Genomic DNA, 12,614 nt, shown 5'->3' on the forward strand with positions numbered 1-12,614 from the left:
TCAGTCAGTCCAGTCCGTATTATCAGTATTTATTACTGTTTTATAAAACACTTATGTTTGAGCATTTAAACATTAAAATTAAAGAAAGGAAAAAACAAATACAATTGAGTAAGAGCGTGAGTAATTTTGGGGAACTAATGAGTGTACAAAATGAATCTTAAAAGTAGATGTTTTTTCGGTATGAAAGAATTTTTGTAGTTTTCAACTAATTAAGACTGTTAAATTTATTTGTATATTGTTTAAGTTATTTAAACTACTCACAGTTATGGAGAACGTAGCAGTGAGCACACAATTGAGCTGAGTTTTGTTTTTTCTGCTCATATTCATTAATAATGTTTAAATATTATTGTGTGTTTTTGTTTTATTTGTTGTTGATAAACACGATTTTACAAACAGTTAGCACTATGGGGTATTTAATTAAGGGCGAGCTTTTGGAAACTGTCTTAGCAAACATATGATAATGACTTATATTTACCGCACAACTTACTTTTCAATGTCTACTATACACCGTCTGCATTACTTAGAAGAGGTTTAGTAACATCTTATATATAGCTTTATATGTCAGTACTTAATATTTAGCCTTGAAATCGAATTAGTTTTTAACAAAACAAAGAAATTTATGCTAAAAATTCCAATTTCCAAAAAATTTGGATTTTCCCTTAAAATTTTAATTTCCAACGAAAATTTGAATTTTCACTAAAAATTCAAATTTCCACTGAAAATGTGGATTTTCATATAAAATATGGATTTCCACTAAAAATTTGGATTTTCACGAAAAATTTGGATTTTTACCAAAATTTTTAATTTTCACTAAAAATTTGTATATTCACGAAAAAGTGGGATTTCCACAAAAATCAAATCTAAGAAATTTATGCTAAAAATTCCAATTTCCAAAAAATTTGGATTTTCCCTTAAAATTTTAATTTCCAACGAAAATTTGAATTTTCACTAAAAATTCAAATTTCCACTGAAAATGTGGATTTTCATATAAAATTTGGATTTTCACGAAAAATTTGGATTTTTACCAAAATTTTTAATTTTCACTAAAAATTTGTATATTCACGAAAAAGTGGGACTTCCACAAAAATCTAATTTTCACTAAAAAATTCGGTTTTTTGAGTAGAAGTAGTTAGTTAGTTAGTTAGTTAGTTAGTTAGTTAGTTAGTTAGTTAGTTAGTTAGTTAGTTAGTTAGTTAGTTAGTTAGTTAGTTAGTAGTTAGTTAGTTAGTAGTTAGTTAGTTATTAGTTAGTTAGTTAGTTGTTAGTTAGTTAGTTAGTTAGTTAGTTAGTTAGTTAGTTAGTAGTTAGTTAGTTAGTTAGTTAGTTAGTTAGTTAGTTAGTTAGTTAGTTAGTAGTTAGTTAGTTAGTTAGTTAGTTAGTTAGTTAGTAGTTAGTTAGTTAGTTAGTTAGTTAGTTAGTTAGTAGTTAGTTAGTTAGTTAGTAGTTAGTTAGTTAGTAGTTAGTTAGTTAGTTAGTTAGTTAGTTAGTTAGTTAGTTAGTTAGTTAGTTAGTAGTTAGTTAGTTAGTTAGTTAGTTAGTTAGTTAGTTAGTTAGTTAGTAGTTAGTTAGTTAGTTAGTTAGTTAGTTAGTTAGTAGTTAGTTAGTTAGTTAGTTAGTTAGTTAGTTAGTTAGTTAGTAGTTAGTTAGTAGTTAGTTAGTTAGTTAGTTAGTTAGTAGTTAGTTAGTTAGTTAGTTAGTTAGTTAGTTAGTTAGTAGTTAGTTAGTTAGTTAGTTAGTTAGTTAGTTAGTTAGTTAGTTAGTTAGTTAGTTAGTTAGTTAGTAGTTAGTTAGTTAGTAGTTAGTTAGTTAGTTAGTTAGTTAGTTAGTTAGTTAGTTAGTTAGTTAGTTAGTTAGTTAGTTAGTTAGTTAGTTAGTTAGTTAGTTAGTTAGTTAGTTAGTAGTTAGTTAGTAGTTAGTTAGTTAGTTAGTAGTTAGTTAGTTAGTTAGTTAGTTAGTTAGTTAGTTAGTTAGTTAGTTAGTTAGTTAGTTAGTTAGTTAGTTAGTTAGTTAGTTAGGTTAGTTAGTTAGTTAGTTAGTTAGTTAGTAGTTAGTTAGTTAGTTAGTTAGTTAGTAGTTAGTTAGTTAGGTTAGTTAGTTAGTTAGTAGTTAGTTAGTTAGTAGTTAGTTAGTTAGTTAGTTAGTTAGTTAGTTAGTTAGTAGTTAGTTAGTTAGTTAGTAGTTAGTTAGTAGTTAGTTAGTAGTAGTTAGTTAGTTAGTTAGTTAGTAGTTAGTTAGTTAGTTAGTTAGTTAGTAGTTAGTTAGTTAGTAGTTGTTAGTTAGTTAGTTAGTTAGTAGTTAGTTAGTTAGTTAGTTAGTTAGTTAGTTAGTTAGTTAGTTAGTTAGTTAGTTAGTTAGTTAGTTAGTTAGTAGTTAGTTAGTAGTTAGTTAGTTAGTTAGTTAGTTAGTTAGTTCGTTAGTTAGTTAGTTAGTTAGTTAGTAGTTAGTTAGTTAGTTAGTTAGTTAGTTAGTTAGTTAGTTAGTTAGTTAGTTAGTTAGTTAGTTATTACATCTCAGCCTCCTCCGGTTCATATAGAATCGAGCAGTTTTCAAGCATCACATATAACTCATTATTAAACTGCTTCTAAGTAATGGGAACTGTAAGCAGTAGTTATTGAAAAAAAAGGTTGTCAAATATCTTCTTCTCAATAAGAGAGAAATTACTTTCCGTTGTTACGCCCCTAAATAAATTTCAGCGACTGTAACGCATATACAATGTTTTGTTTTTCGTGAAGAGCAGGCAGTCCGACACTCGTTCAATTCTTTGCAATACAAAAAAGCGGTAGTAGCATGGAAACAGCTGTTATACAAAGAGGTTTTTTTCAGTCTTTTGTCTTGCAAATGGAGAGGGAGTGCGAATATTTAATAAAAAAATAAATATAAATAAAAGAAGTGAATATAAATAAATTAAATACAAACGTGCAGTGCCAAAAAAAACACAAAATAAATAACAACAAAACCCTAAAAAATAAGAAATGGTGCAATAAACGTATTAATCATAAGCGTGAAAACATTTTAATACTAAAGTAAATAAGAAACAAAAAAAAACCGAAATAACGCCATGGCCACAAGTACCTCCTGTATAAGAAATAAAAATTCCAGTAACACACAGAAACGTTGGTCCCAACACATAGTAGCTTCGCCCTACGATGATGTTTGTGTTCTATTGAAATATCAAACCCGACGTCATTCACAAGATGATCTGACGTTAATGACAAAATTAGTCATATACCTCCCAAAACCTATTCCACCCTCACTCATTATCATAGTAAAACTAATAATAATAATTATAATAATAGCGACAATAACAACAACATAAACAACATGTATATTGACAGTGTAGTGTTGGCAGCCTCAAATGGTGGTGGCCATTCAAGTACAAAAACTAATAATAACAATAAAAATACAAATAATATTATTAATACAAATATTAATAATGAAAATAATAAAAATATTAATGAAAATCAAACATTTGAAATTCAAACTGTAACCAATACTTCCGGTTTAACTAAAAATAACAACCATTTACCGCCGTATATTCGTAATAACGGTAATAAGGTTGCTTTAGATGTTTGTTGTGGTCGCGGTAATGGCCACATTCAGAAACCCCCACAGCAGCAGCAACAACAACAACAAACAGACTTTTATAGCAGACATAGAAGAAGACTGATACGACCCATCTCATGTTTCGAACCAGGAGATCATGTATGAAGCTTTTTTTTGTACTTCTTAGTTTACTTTTCTTTTTTTTTTTTGCAATTTTCTTTAGAAGTTGTTGTTTTAAAAGTTTATTTTGTTTAACAAATTATTTTGTTTTAGTTGGCGTGTCTTGAAGCAATTTTAATTAGTTTTTGTTTTTAAAATTAACTAATGTATTTGTTTATTTCTTGTTTATCTTTTTTTTTTCTGTAGAAAAACAAGGAATTAATGAATGATATTATCACCAGTTGTAAATTGAAAAATGGTAAGTAATTTTTACAAAAAAAAAAAAAAAAATACACTAAAATTATATGTTTAACTTAAAACTGAAATTTAGTTTAATTTTTAGTTCATTTTTGCACTTTAAACAATTAAAGTTTTTTCTTGAATGATATATATAATTTAGATTAGAAATGCTTGTTAGAACATGCCGCCTTTCCCAATTATGTTTCATCTATGTGAATGTTTGAAATTGTAATAGTGTTTTGTCGGCCTTTAAAGCATTTTATTGAAGTCGTGGCATCAGTTACTCTTACTGTTCTGAATCTAGAACTTGTACCAGAACTGAACTAGAACTGAACTAGAACTGAACTAGAACTGAACTAGAACTGAACTAGAACTGAACTAGAACTGAACTAGAAACTGAACTAGAAACTGAACTAGAACTGAACTAGAACTGAACTAGAACTGAACTAGAACTGAACTAGAACTGAACTAGAACTGAACTAGAACTGAACTAGAACTGAACTAAGAACTGAACTAGAACTGAACTAGAACTGAACGAGACATAACTAGAAACTGAACTAGAACTGAACTAGAACTGAACTAGAACTGAACTAGAACTGAACTAGAACTGAACTGCTGAACTGAAACTAGAACTGAACTAGAACTGAACTAGAATGAACTAGAACTGAACTAGAACTGAACTAGAACTGAACTAGAACTGAACTAGAACTGAACTAGAAACTGAACTAGAACTGAACTAGAACTGAACTAGAACTGAACTAGAACTGAACTAGAAACTGAACTAGAACTGAACTAGACACTGAACTAGAACTGAACTAGAACTGAACTAGAACTGAACTAGAACTGAACTAGAAATGAACTAGAACTGAACTAGAACGAACTAGAACTGAACTAGAACTGAACTAGAACTGAACTAGAACTGAAACTAGAACTGAACTAGAACTGAACTAAGAACTAGAAAACTAGAAACGAACTAGAACTGAACTAGAACTGAACACTAGACTGACTAGAACTGAACTAAACTGCACTGAACTAGAACTGAACTAGAACTGAACTAGAACTGAACTAGAACGGAACTAGAACTGAACTAGACTGAACTAGAACTACTGAACTAGAACTAGAACTGAACTAGAACTGAACTAGAACCGAACTAGAACTGAACTAGAACTGAACTAAAACTGAACTAAAACTGAACTAGAACTGAATTAGAACTGATCTAGAACTGATCTAGAACTGAAATAGAACTGAACTAGAACTGAACTAGAACTGAACTAGAACTGAACTAGAACTGAACTAGAACTGAACTAGAACTGAACTAGAACTGAACTAGAACTGAACTAGAACTGAACTAGAACTGAACTAGAACTGAACTAGAACTGAACTAGAACTGAACTAGAACTGAACTAGAACTGAACTAGAACTGAACTAGAACTGAACTAGAACTGAACTAGAACTGAACTAGAACTGAACTAGAACTGAACTAGAACTGAACTAGAACTGAACTAGAACTGAACTAGAACTGAACTAGAACTGAACTAGAACTGAACTAGAACTGAATTAGAACTGATCTAGAACTGAACTAGAACTACAAGTAATTGCTTATTGTTCAATTACACATTACAAGTAACTGTAATTAGAAATACTTCAATTACAAGTGGTTGTAATTGGTTATTGTTCGATGTAATGAATTACTTACAAGCCTGAAAAATTGTACTAATAATCAAATTTTCTTTAAAATGATACATAAATATAATTATACAAATTTCTCTCCAATACTTTACATTTTTTGCAATTAAACATTAAATTAAATTTTCCATTTCTACATTCATTTATGTTGATGCCGTATTATATAGTTTATGCGTAATTTAATTATTAATAATGATAAATTGAAATTGGATTTATTATTCAATTATTTATTTCTGTTGTTATTTATACTCTTCACTAATAACAACAACGCGTAAATATTCTCTGCACTATTTCCAATACAAATAGCTTAAATGTATGGCTATTAGCAATGTTTTTATAAATTTTAATTAAATTAAATTCTGAAATAAGTAAATTATATATTTGCTTAGCTGTAGTTGTAGGTATTTCTTAATAAACCGCAAAGTTTAATTAATTAATCTACTAAATGTCACTTTCGCGCTGCTAAAAGTTTGAAAACTTTAAATCTTGCATTTGTTTTAATTTAAGGTATTTAACAAGAAAGAATGTTTAGTATTGTAACAGGGTGGAGGGGTATGTGTTCCTAATGACTAGTTTGTTTTAAAAATTAATTCATTTTCAATTCAAGGTCAAGATTAGTTTGGTTTTGTTTTTAAATTCGACTGCGGTTTTTATGAGTTTGTTTGTTTTATTTGTTTGGGTTTCAAGAGATAAAGGTTCATTTACATTTTACATTGAAATTGGGGGTTGCGGCAACTAAATAAACTCCAGCAAACGTCAAACAAATAAGTAAATACTGATAATCATGTAAAAAAATATTTGTAAAGTTTGAAAAAATAAAGTTTTGGTAAGAATTAATAGAATTAGCAGAAACTTTGGGGCAAAAAGTAAACAGATGAAAAATAAATATTTTACGGAATACACAGTTTTCAAATGAAATAAACAAAGAAATTATAGTTCAAAATTTTTTTTTTTAAATTTTTTTGATTCAATTACGAAAATGTATTTTTTAATGAGAATTCATCTCATGTAACAATTAAATTTTAATGAAAAATTGGACTAGTCTACTAACCAGTCCTTTCGATGAGAAGACTTTGACCATCGACTCGACCATGGATTGTATTGACTATCAAACGTAAAATAATCCATGTACTAGTACAGTTCTGGTTTAATTCTAATTCAGTTCTAGTTCAGTTCTAATTCAGTTCTAGTTCAGTTCTAGTTCAGTTCTAGTTCAGTTCTAGTTCAGTTCTAGTTCAGTTCTAGTTTCAGTTCTAGTTCAGTTCTAGTTCAGTTCTAGTTTCAGTTCTATTTCAAGTTCTAGTTCAGTTCTAGTTCAGTTCTAGTTCAGTTCTAGTTCAGTTCTAGTTCAGTTCTAGTTCAGTTCTAGTTCAGTTCTTTCAGTTCAGTTCTAGTTCAGTTCTAGTTCAGTTCTAGTTTCAGTTCTAGTTCAGTTCTAGTTCTAGTTCAGTTCTAGTTCAGTTCTAGTTCAGTTCTAGTTCAGTTCTAGTTCAGTTCTAGTTCAGTTCTAGTTCAGTTCTAGTTCAGTTCTAGTTCAGTTCTAGTTCAATTCTAGTTCAGTTCTAGTTCAGTTCTAGTTCAGTTCTAGTTCAGTTCTAGTTCAGTTCTAGTTCAGTTCTAGTTCAGTTCTAGTCAGTTCTAGTTCAGTTCTAGTTCAGTTCTAGTTCAGTTCTAGTTCAGTTCTAGTTCAGTTCTAGTTCAGTTCTAGTTCAGTTCTAGTTCAGTTCTAGTTCAGTTCTAGTTCAGTTCTAGTTCAGTTCTAGTTCAGTTCTAGTTCAGTTCTAGTTCAGTTCTAGTTCAGTTCTAGTTCAGTTCTAGTTCAGTTCTAGTTCAGTTCTAGTTCAGTTCTAGTTCAGTTCTAGTTCAGTCTAGTTCAGTTCTAGTTCAGTTCTAGTTCAGTTCTAGTTCAGTTCTAGTTCAGTTCTAGTTCAGTTCTAGTTCAGTTACAGTTCTAGTTCAGTTCAGTTCTAGTTCAGTTCTAGTTCAGTTCTAGTTCAGTTCTAGTTCAGTTCTAGTTCAGTTCTAGTTCAGTTCTAGTTCAGTTCTAGTTCAGTTCTAGTTCAGTTCTAGTTCAGTTCTAGTTCAGTTCTAGTTCAGTTCTAGTTCAGTTCTAGTTCAGTTCTAGTTTGGTTCTAGTTCAGTTCTAGTTTGGTTCTAGTTCAGTTCTAGTTCAGTTCTAGTTCAGTTCTAGTTCAGTTCTAGTTCAGTTCTAGTTCAGTTCTAGTTCAGTTCTAGTTCAGTTCTAGTTCAGTTCTAGTTCAGTTCTAGTTCAGTTCTAGTTCAGTTCTAGTTCAGTTCTAGTTCAGTTATAGACTACTTTATGGACTATAGTCTACTCTTTAGAATAGTCTACATATTAACAAGTCTTGTTTATGAATAGTCTGGCTTTTGTCTCAGTGTATATTTAAGTATGTAATTTTGGAATTTTTACATGTACTTCATATTTATACATTCATATACATTTAAATCCTTTTTATGAACTTATTTTTTACATAAATATTTTCTCTTTTTTCTTCTACCAAGGTTTTGGTCCTGCTGTTCAACAACAACAACAAACAAATTCATCACCCACAAAACGACCATTAAGTCCTGATCATCCAAATCCGGCACTACCAATAACAGAGGTAAAATTATAAATATTTTATTTTTTTCACATTTATCTTTATGTTTCATTTCATTTGGCCTTTTTTATTGTTGTCTGGTAAAGTTGAAATGACATTTATTATGGTTTTTTGTCTGTCAACTTTTTGTTGTAAATTTAGCTTTTTTTCGCCTTAGAAATGGTTAGGAAAAAATGCTGCTGACAACACGTTTGTGGCGTTTGTATTTCTATTTATTATTGTGGTCAAGTTAAATGAGTTGTTTTGGGGTAGACAGACAGTCATAAAATAAGGTGCCACTTGTATGTAATTAAAACAATAGTTTATATTATTTAGTATATTTTGTTTAACACTTTTTAGGGGTACGTCATAGCCATTATAGATAGAAGCATAAGTTGGAAAAGTTTTGTTTTACTTAAGGAACTAGTTTAGTTTAAAGTTTATTGTTTTCATAACTAGTTCCATAAATATTTGTTTTTTTCTCTTAATTAAAATATATGGAGAGTCAGTGCTTTCTAAAAAATGTCTTTAATATTACAAAAATGTTATTACTCGTGAAAAGTAAAACCACTTAACTATTCCTAATGAAGTTTCTTAATTTACTCCTTCATTTAAATAAGTAATCTGAGTGCCACTAGAAGATAACTTCTTATTTAATAATCCCTACACTTTTTTCAACAATTAACCAATGTTATGACCCGTTTTTTCACCCTTTAGCTAAACAATCTTTAGCTTTTTTACACTCTACTACTCCTTTTTAAGTTGCTTTCATAATTCAACATAATTATGAAAATATAATTTTCATTTAAGTTATTTAATTGTTTACTTTACATTCATTTAAATTTTCTTTCTTTCTGCAGTCTCCTAGTCCTGCTATGAATCGTATGGGATGGGCTTTACGAACATTATTGGTTGCTGACAGTTCAAGTTGTTTAAAGGATAGAAAAGTAAGTAACAGATACCTAACTATACATTCTATTTCAGAGAGAAGTGTAAACAGAATGACAATAAGTGTTGTTGGTGAAAAAAAAATACACTCCAATAATATATTTAATGATTATATAATTGGTTTTAAGTGTGGTGATAAAATATCACAATTAAACACTACTAATGAAGACAAAAAGTGTGCTTCAAAACCTTGCCCTGCAGTTCGAGGTGGTAGTTAGCAACATTATCTTTATATAAGACTACAACAATTTCTTTACGTGTACCATTCCCAGGAGAAAATCAATTCATCCATTCACATTTTATAACCGCCAGACTACTACTTTCTAAGGAAAATAATAAAAAAAATTATCTAAAACGTCTATTCTCTAAATACTGAACTAAAATTGAACTAGAACTGAACTAGAACTGAACTAGAACTGAACTAGAACTGAACTAGAACTGAACTAGAACTGAACTAGAACTGAACTAGAACTGAACTAGAACTGAACTAGAACTGAACTAGAACTGAACTAGAACTGAACTAGAACTGAACTAGAACTGAACTAGAACTGAACTAGAACTGAACTAGAACTGAACTAGAACTGAACTAGAACTGAACTAGAACTGAACTAGAACTGAACTAGAACTGAACTAGAACTGAACTAGAACTGAACTAGAACTGAACTAGAACTGAACTAGAACTGAACTAGAACTGAACTAGAACTGAACTAGAACTGAACTAGAACTGAACTAGAACTGAACTAGAACTGAACTAGAACTGAACTAGAACTGAATTAGAACTGAACTAGAACTGAACTAGAACTGAACTAGAACTGAACTAAAACTGAACTAAAACTTAACTAGAACTGAACTAAAACTGAACTAGAACTGAACTAGAACCGAACTAGAACTGAACTAGAACTGAACTAAAACTGAACTAGAACTGAACTAGAACTGAACTAGAACTGAACTAGAATTGAACTAGAACTGAACTAGAACTGAACTAGAACTGAACTAGAACTGAACTAGAACTGAACTAGAACTGAACTAGAACTGAACTAGAACTGAACTAGAACTGAACTAGAACTGAACTAGAACTGAACTAGAACTGAACTAGAACTGAACTAGAACTGACTAGAACTGAACTAGAACTGAACTAGAACTGAACTAGAACTGAACTAGAACTGAACTAGAACTGAACTAGAACTAGAACTGAACTAGAACTGAACTAGAACTGAACTAGAACTGAACTAGAACTGAACTAGAACTGAACTAGAACTGAACTAGAACTGAACTAGAACTGAACTAGAACTGAACTAGAACTGAACTAGAACTGAACTAGAACTGAACTAGAACTGAACTAGAACTGAACTAGAACTGAACTAGAACTGAACTAGAACTGAACTAGAACTGAACTAGAACTGAACTAGAACTGAACTAGAACTGAACTAGAACTGAACTAGAACTGAACTAGAACTGAACTAGAACTGAACTAGAACTGAACTAGAACTGAACTAGAACTGAACTAGAACTGAACTAGAACTGAACTAGAACTGAACTAGAACTGAACTAGAACTGAACTAGAACTGAACTAGAACTGAACTAGAACTGAACTAGAACTGAACTAGAACTGAACTACTAAACTGAACTAGAACTTAACTAGAACTGAACTAGAACTGAACTAGAACTGAACTAGAACTGAACTAGAACTGAACTAGAACTGAACTAGAACTGAACTAGAACTGAACTAGAACTGAACTAGAACTGAACTAGAACTGAACTAGAACTGAACTAGAACTGAACTAGAACTGAACTAGAACTGAACTAGAACTGAACTAGAACTGAACTAGAACTGAACTAGAACTGAACTAGAACTAGAACTGAACTAGAACTTAACTAGAACTTAACTAGAACTAAACTAAAACTGAACTAGAACTGAACTAGAACTGAACTAGAACTGAACTGGAACTGAACTAGAACTAGAACTGAACTAGAACTGAACTAGAACTGAACTAGAACTGAACTAGAACTGAACTAGAACTGAACTAGAACTGAACTAGAACTGAACTAGGACTAAACTAGAACTAAACTAGAACTGAACTAGAACTAAATACTAAACTAGAACTGAACTAGAACTAAACTAGAACTGAACTAGAACTAGAACTGAACTAAACTAGAAATGAACTAGTAACTAGTGGTGATCTGCTAACCGTCACAAAGTTAATATCGAGAATAATCCGCAAACACATAAGGGAACACATAGAACGAATCTTTCTATTCTTTCAGTTTTTATCTACGTATCATTGTTTCACTGAAAAGAACCTCTCTTGAGGTCTTGATAAATATTCACTTAGGCTTCTTATAGTCAAATTTACTGGACACTGTACGATTTAAGGCGTGTCAGATTGTTCGCGATCTTAACCGCATAAGTTCTATAGACGAAGAACACTGAGTACAACACCGAATGATAGAACGACCTCGCTTTACAAGAGCGCAAACTAAGATATTTTGATTCAAGCTATTTTTATGGTCTTGATCGTCACAATAATGTGTGACTAACGAATCAAAACATTCTGTATTGAGGGATCTTAATATTCAACACAAGTGAGTATAGCTCTCGACCTTGTTTTTTTTTTTTTTTTTTGTAATCCTTACCACAGTCGGACTGCTTAATAACAATCGTTAAATTGCTGTATGTAGTATTGGCAGGGGAGTTGGTGGCAACATAAATTATATTCATTTGTATACATACATATAAAAGTTTGTGAAAGTGAATGTGTATATGTATGTAAATGGTTTGATATGGTTAAATTAAAGACAGCTGTTAACATTTAAGAAGCTTTTAATTAATAAAACGTTTGTGTATTTTGAATACATTATTCTTTTATTTGCAAAACGAATGTTAGTAAAAAAAAGTAAGTGTGTTTCTAAAACACTTTGAAGGAAAAAAGTAACTGCCAACACTTGGTAGTAGAAACAAAATTGTGATTAATTTTAACAATTTGAATAATGTTGTTATTTTTTATGATGATGTTTTTTTCTCTCTCTCTCTTTTTTTTTGCCACAAAATGTTGCTCATTATATTGCTTATATTTTTTATACTTTTTTCGTATTTAGGTTTCTGGCAAACTTATACGTAAGTGTGCTCCTGGTACTGAATTGGTAGATTGGTTGGTGAATTTATCGCCCATTGTTCATACAAGAGCCCAAGCGGCTGGCATGTGGCAAGCTTTACTGGAGGAAGGCATATTATCACATGGTAAATTAATGAATAATTTTTGTTCTCTCTTAGATTATATTATACCTACATATATACTTTTACTGCTAGGCATATACTTATGTATGTTTGAAGGTATATAGTACATACAGAGGTGGCATGGACTATAGACTAGACTATTGACTAGACTATAGACTAGACTATAGACTAGACTATAGACTAAACTATAGACTGGACTATAG

At 30.5% G+C, this 12,614-nt stretch overlaps 1 protein-coding gene across 1 annotated transcript in view; it reads left to right on the forward strand.

The window, feature by feature from the left end:
- The window catches only part of LOC119612466 (rap guanine nucleotide exchange factor 4-like), a gene marked incomplete at both ends in the record, with an annotated part of 111,614 nt that extends 99,200 nt beyond the window's left edge, over positions 1 to 12,414 (forward strand). Inside the window, 4 exons of the mRNA XM_037968273.1 lie at positions 3,910 to 3,961; positions 8,152 to 8,252; positions 9,089 to 9,175; positions 12,273 to 12,414. Of these exons, the coding sequence (XP_037824201.1) occupies positions 3,910 to 3,961; positions 8,152 to 8,252; positions 9,089 to 9,175; positions 12,273 to 12,414 (382 nt within the window). The remainder of the gene's footprint in view (positions 1 to 3,909; positions 3,962 to 8,151; positions 8,253 to 9,088; positions 9,176 to 12,272) is intronic.
- Between the last annotated feature and the right edge of the window lie 200 nt (positions 12,415 to 12,614).

The sequence above is a fragment of the Lucilia sericata genome, unplaced genomic scaffold, assembly GCF_015586225.1.
Source record: "Lucilia sericata isolate MDLA Ls3-8-SP2 unplaced genomic scaffold, ASM1558622v1 Contig001696F_arrow, whole genome shotgun sequence".
NCBI classification, from domain to species: domain Eukaryota; kingdom Metazoa; phylum Arthropoda; class Insecta; order Diptera; family Calliphoridae; genus Lucilia; species Lucilia sericata.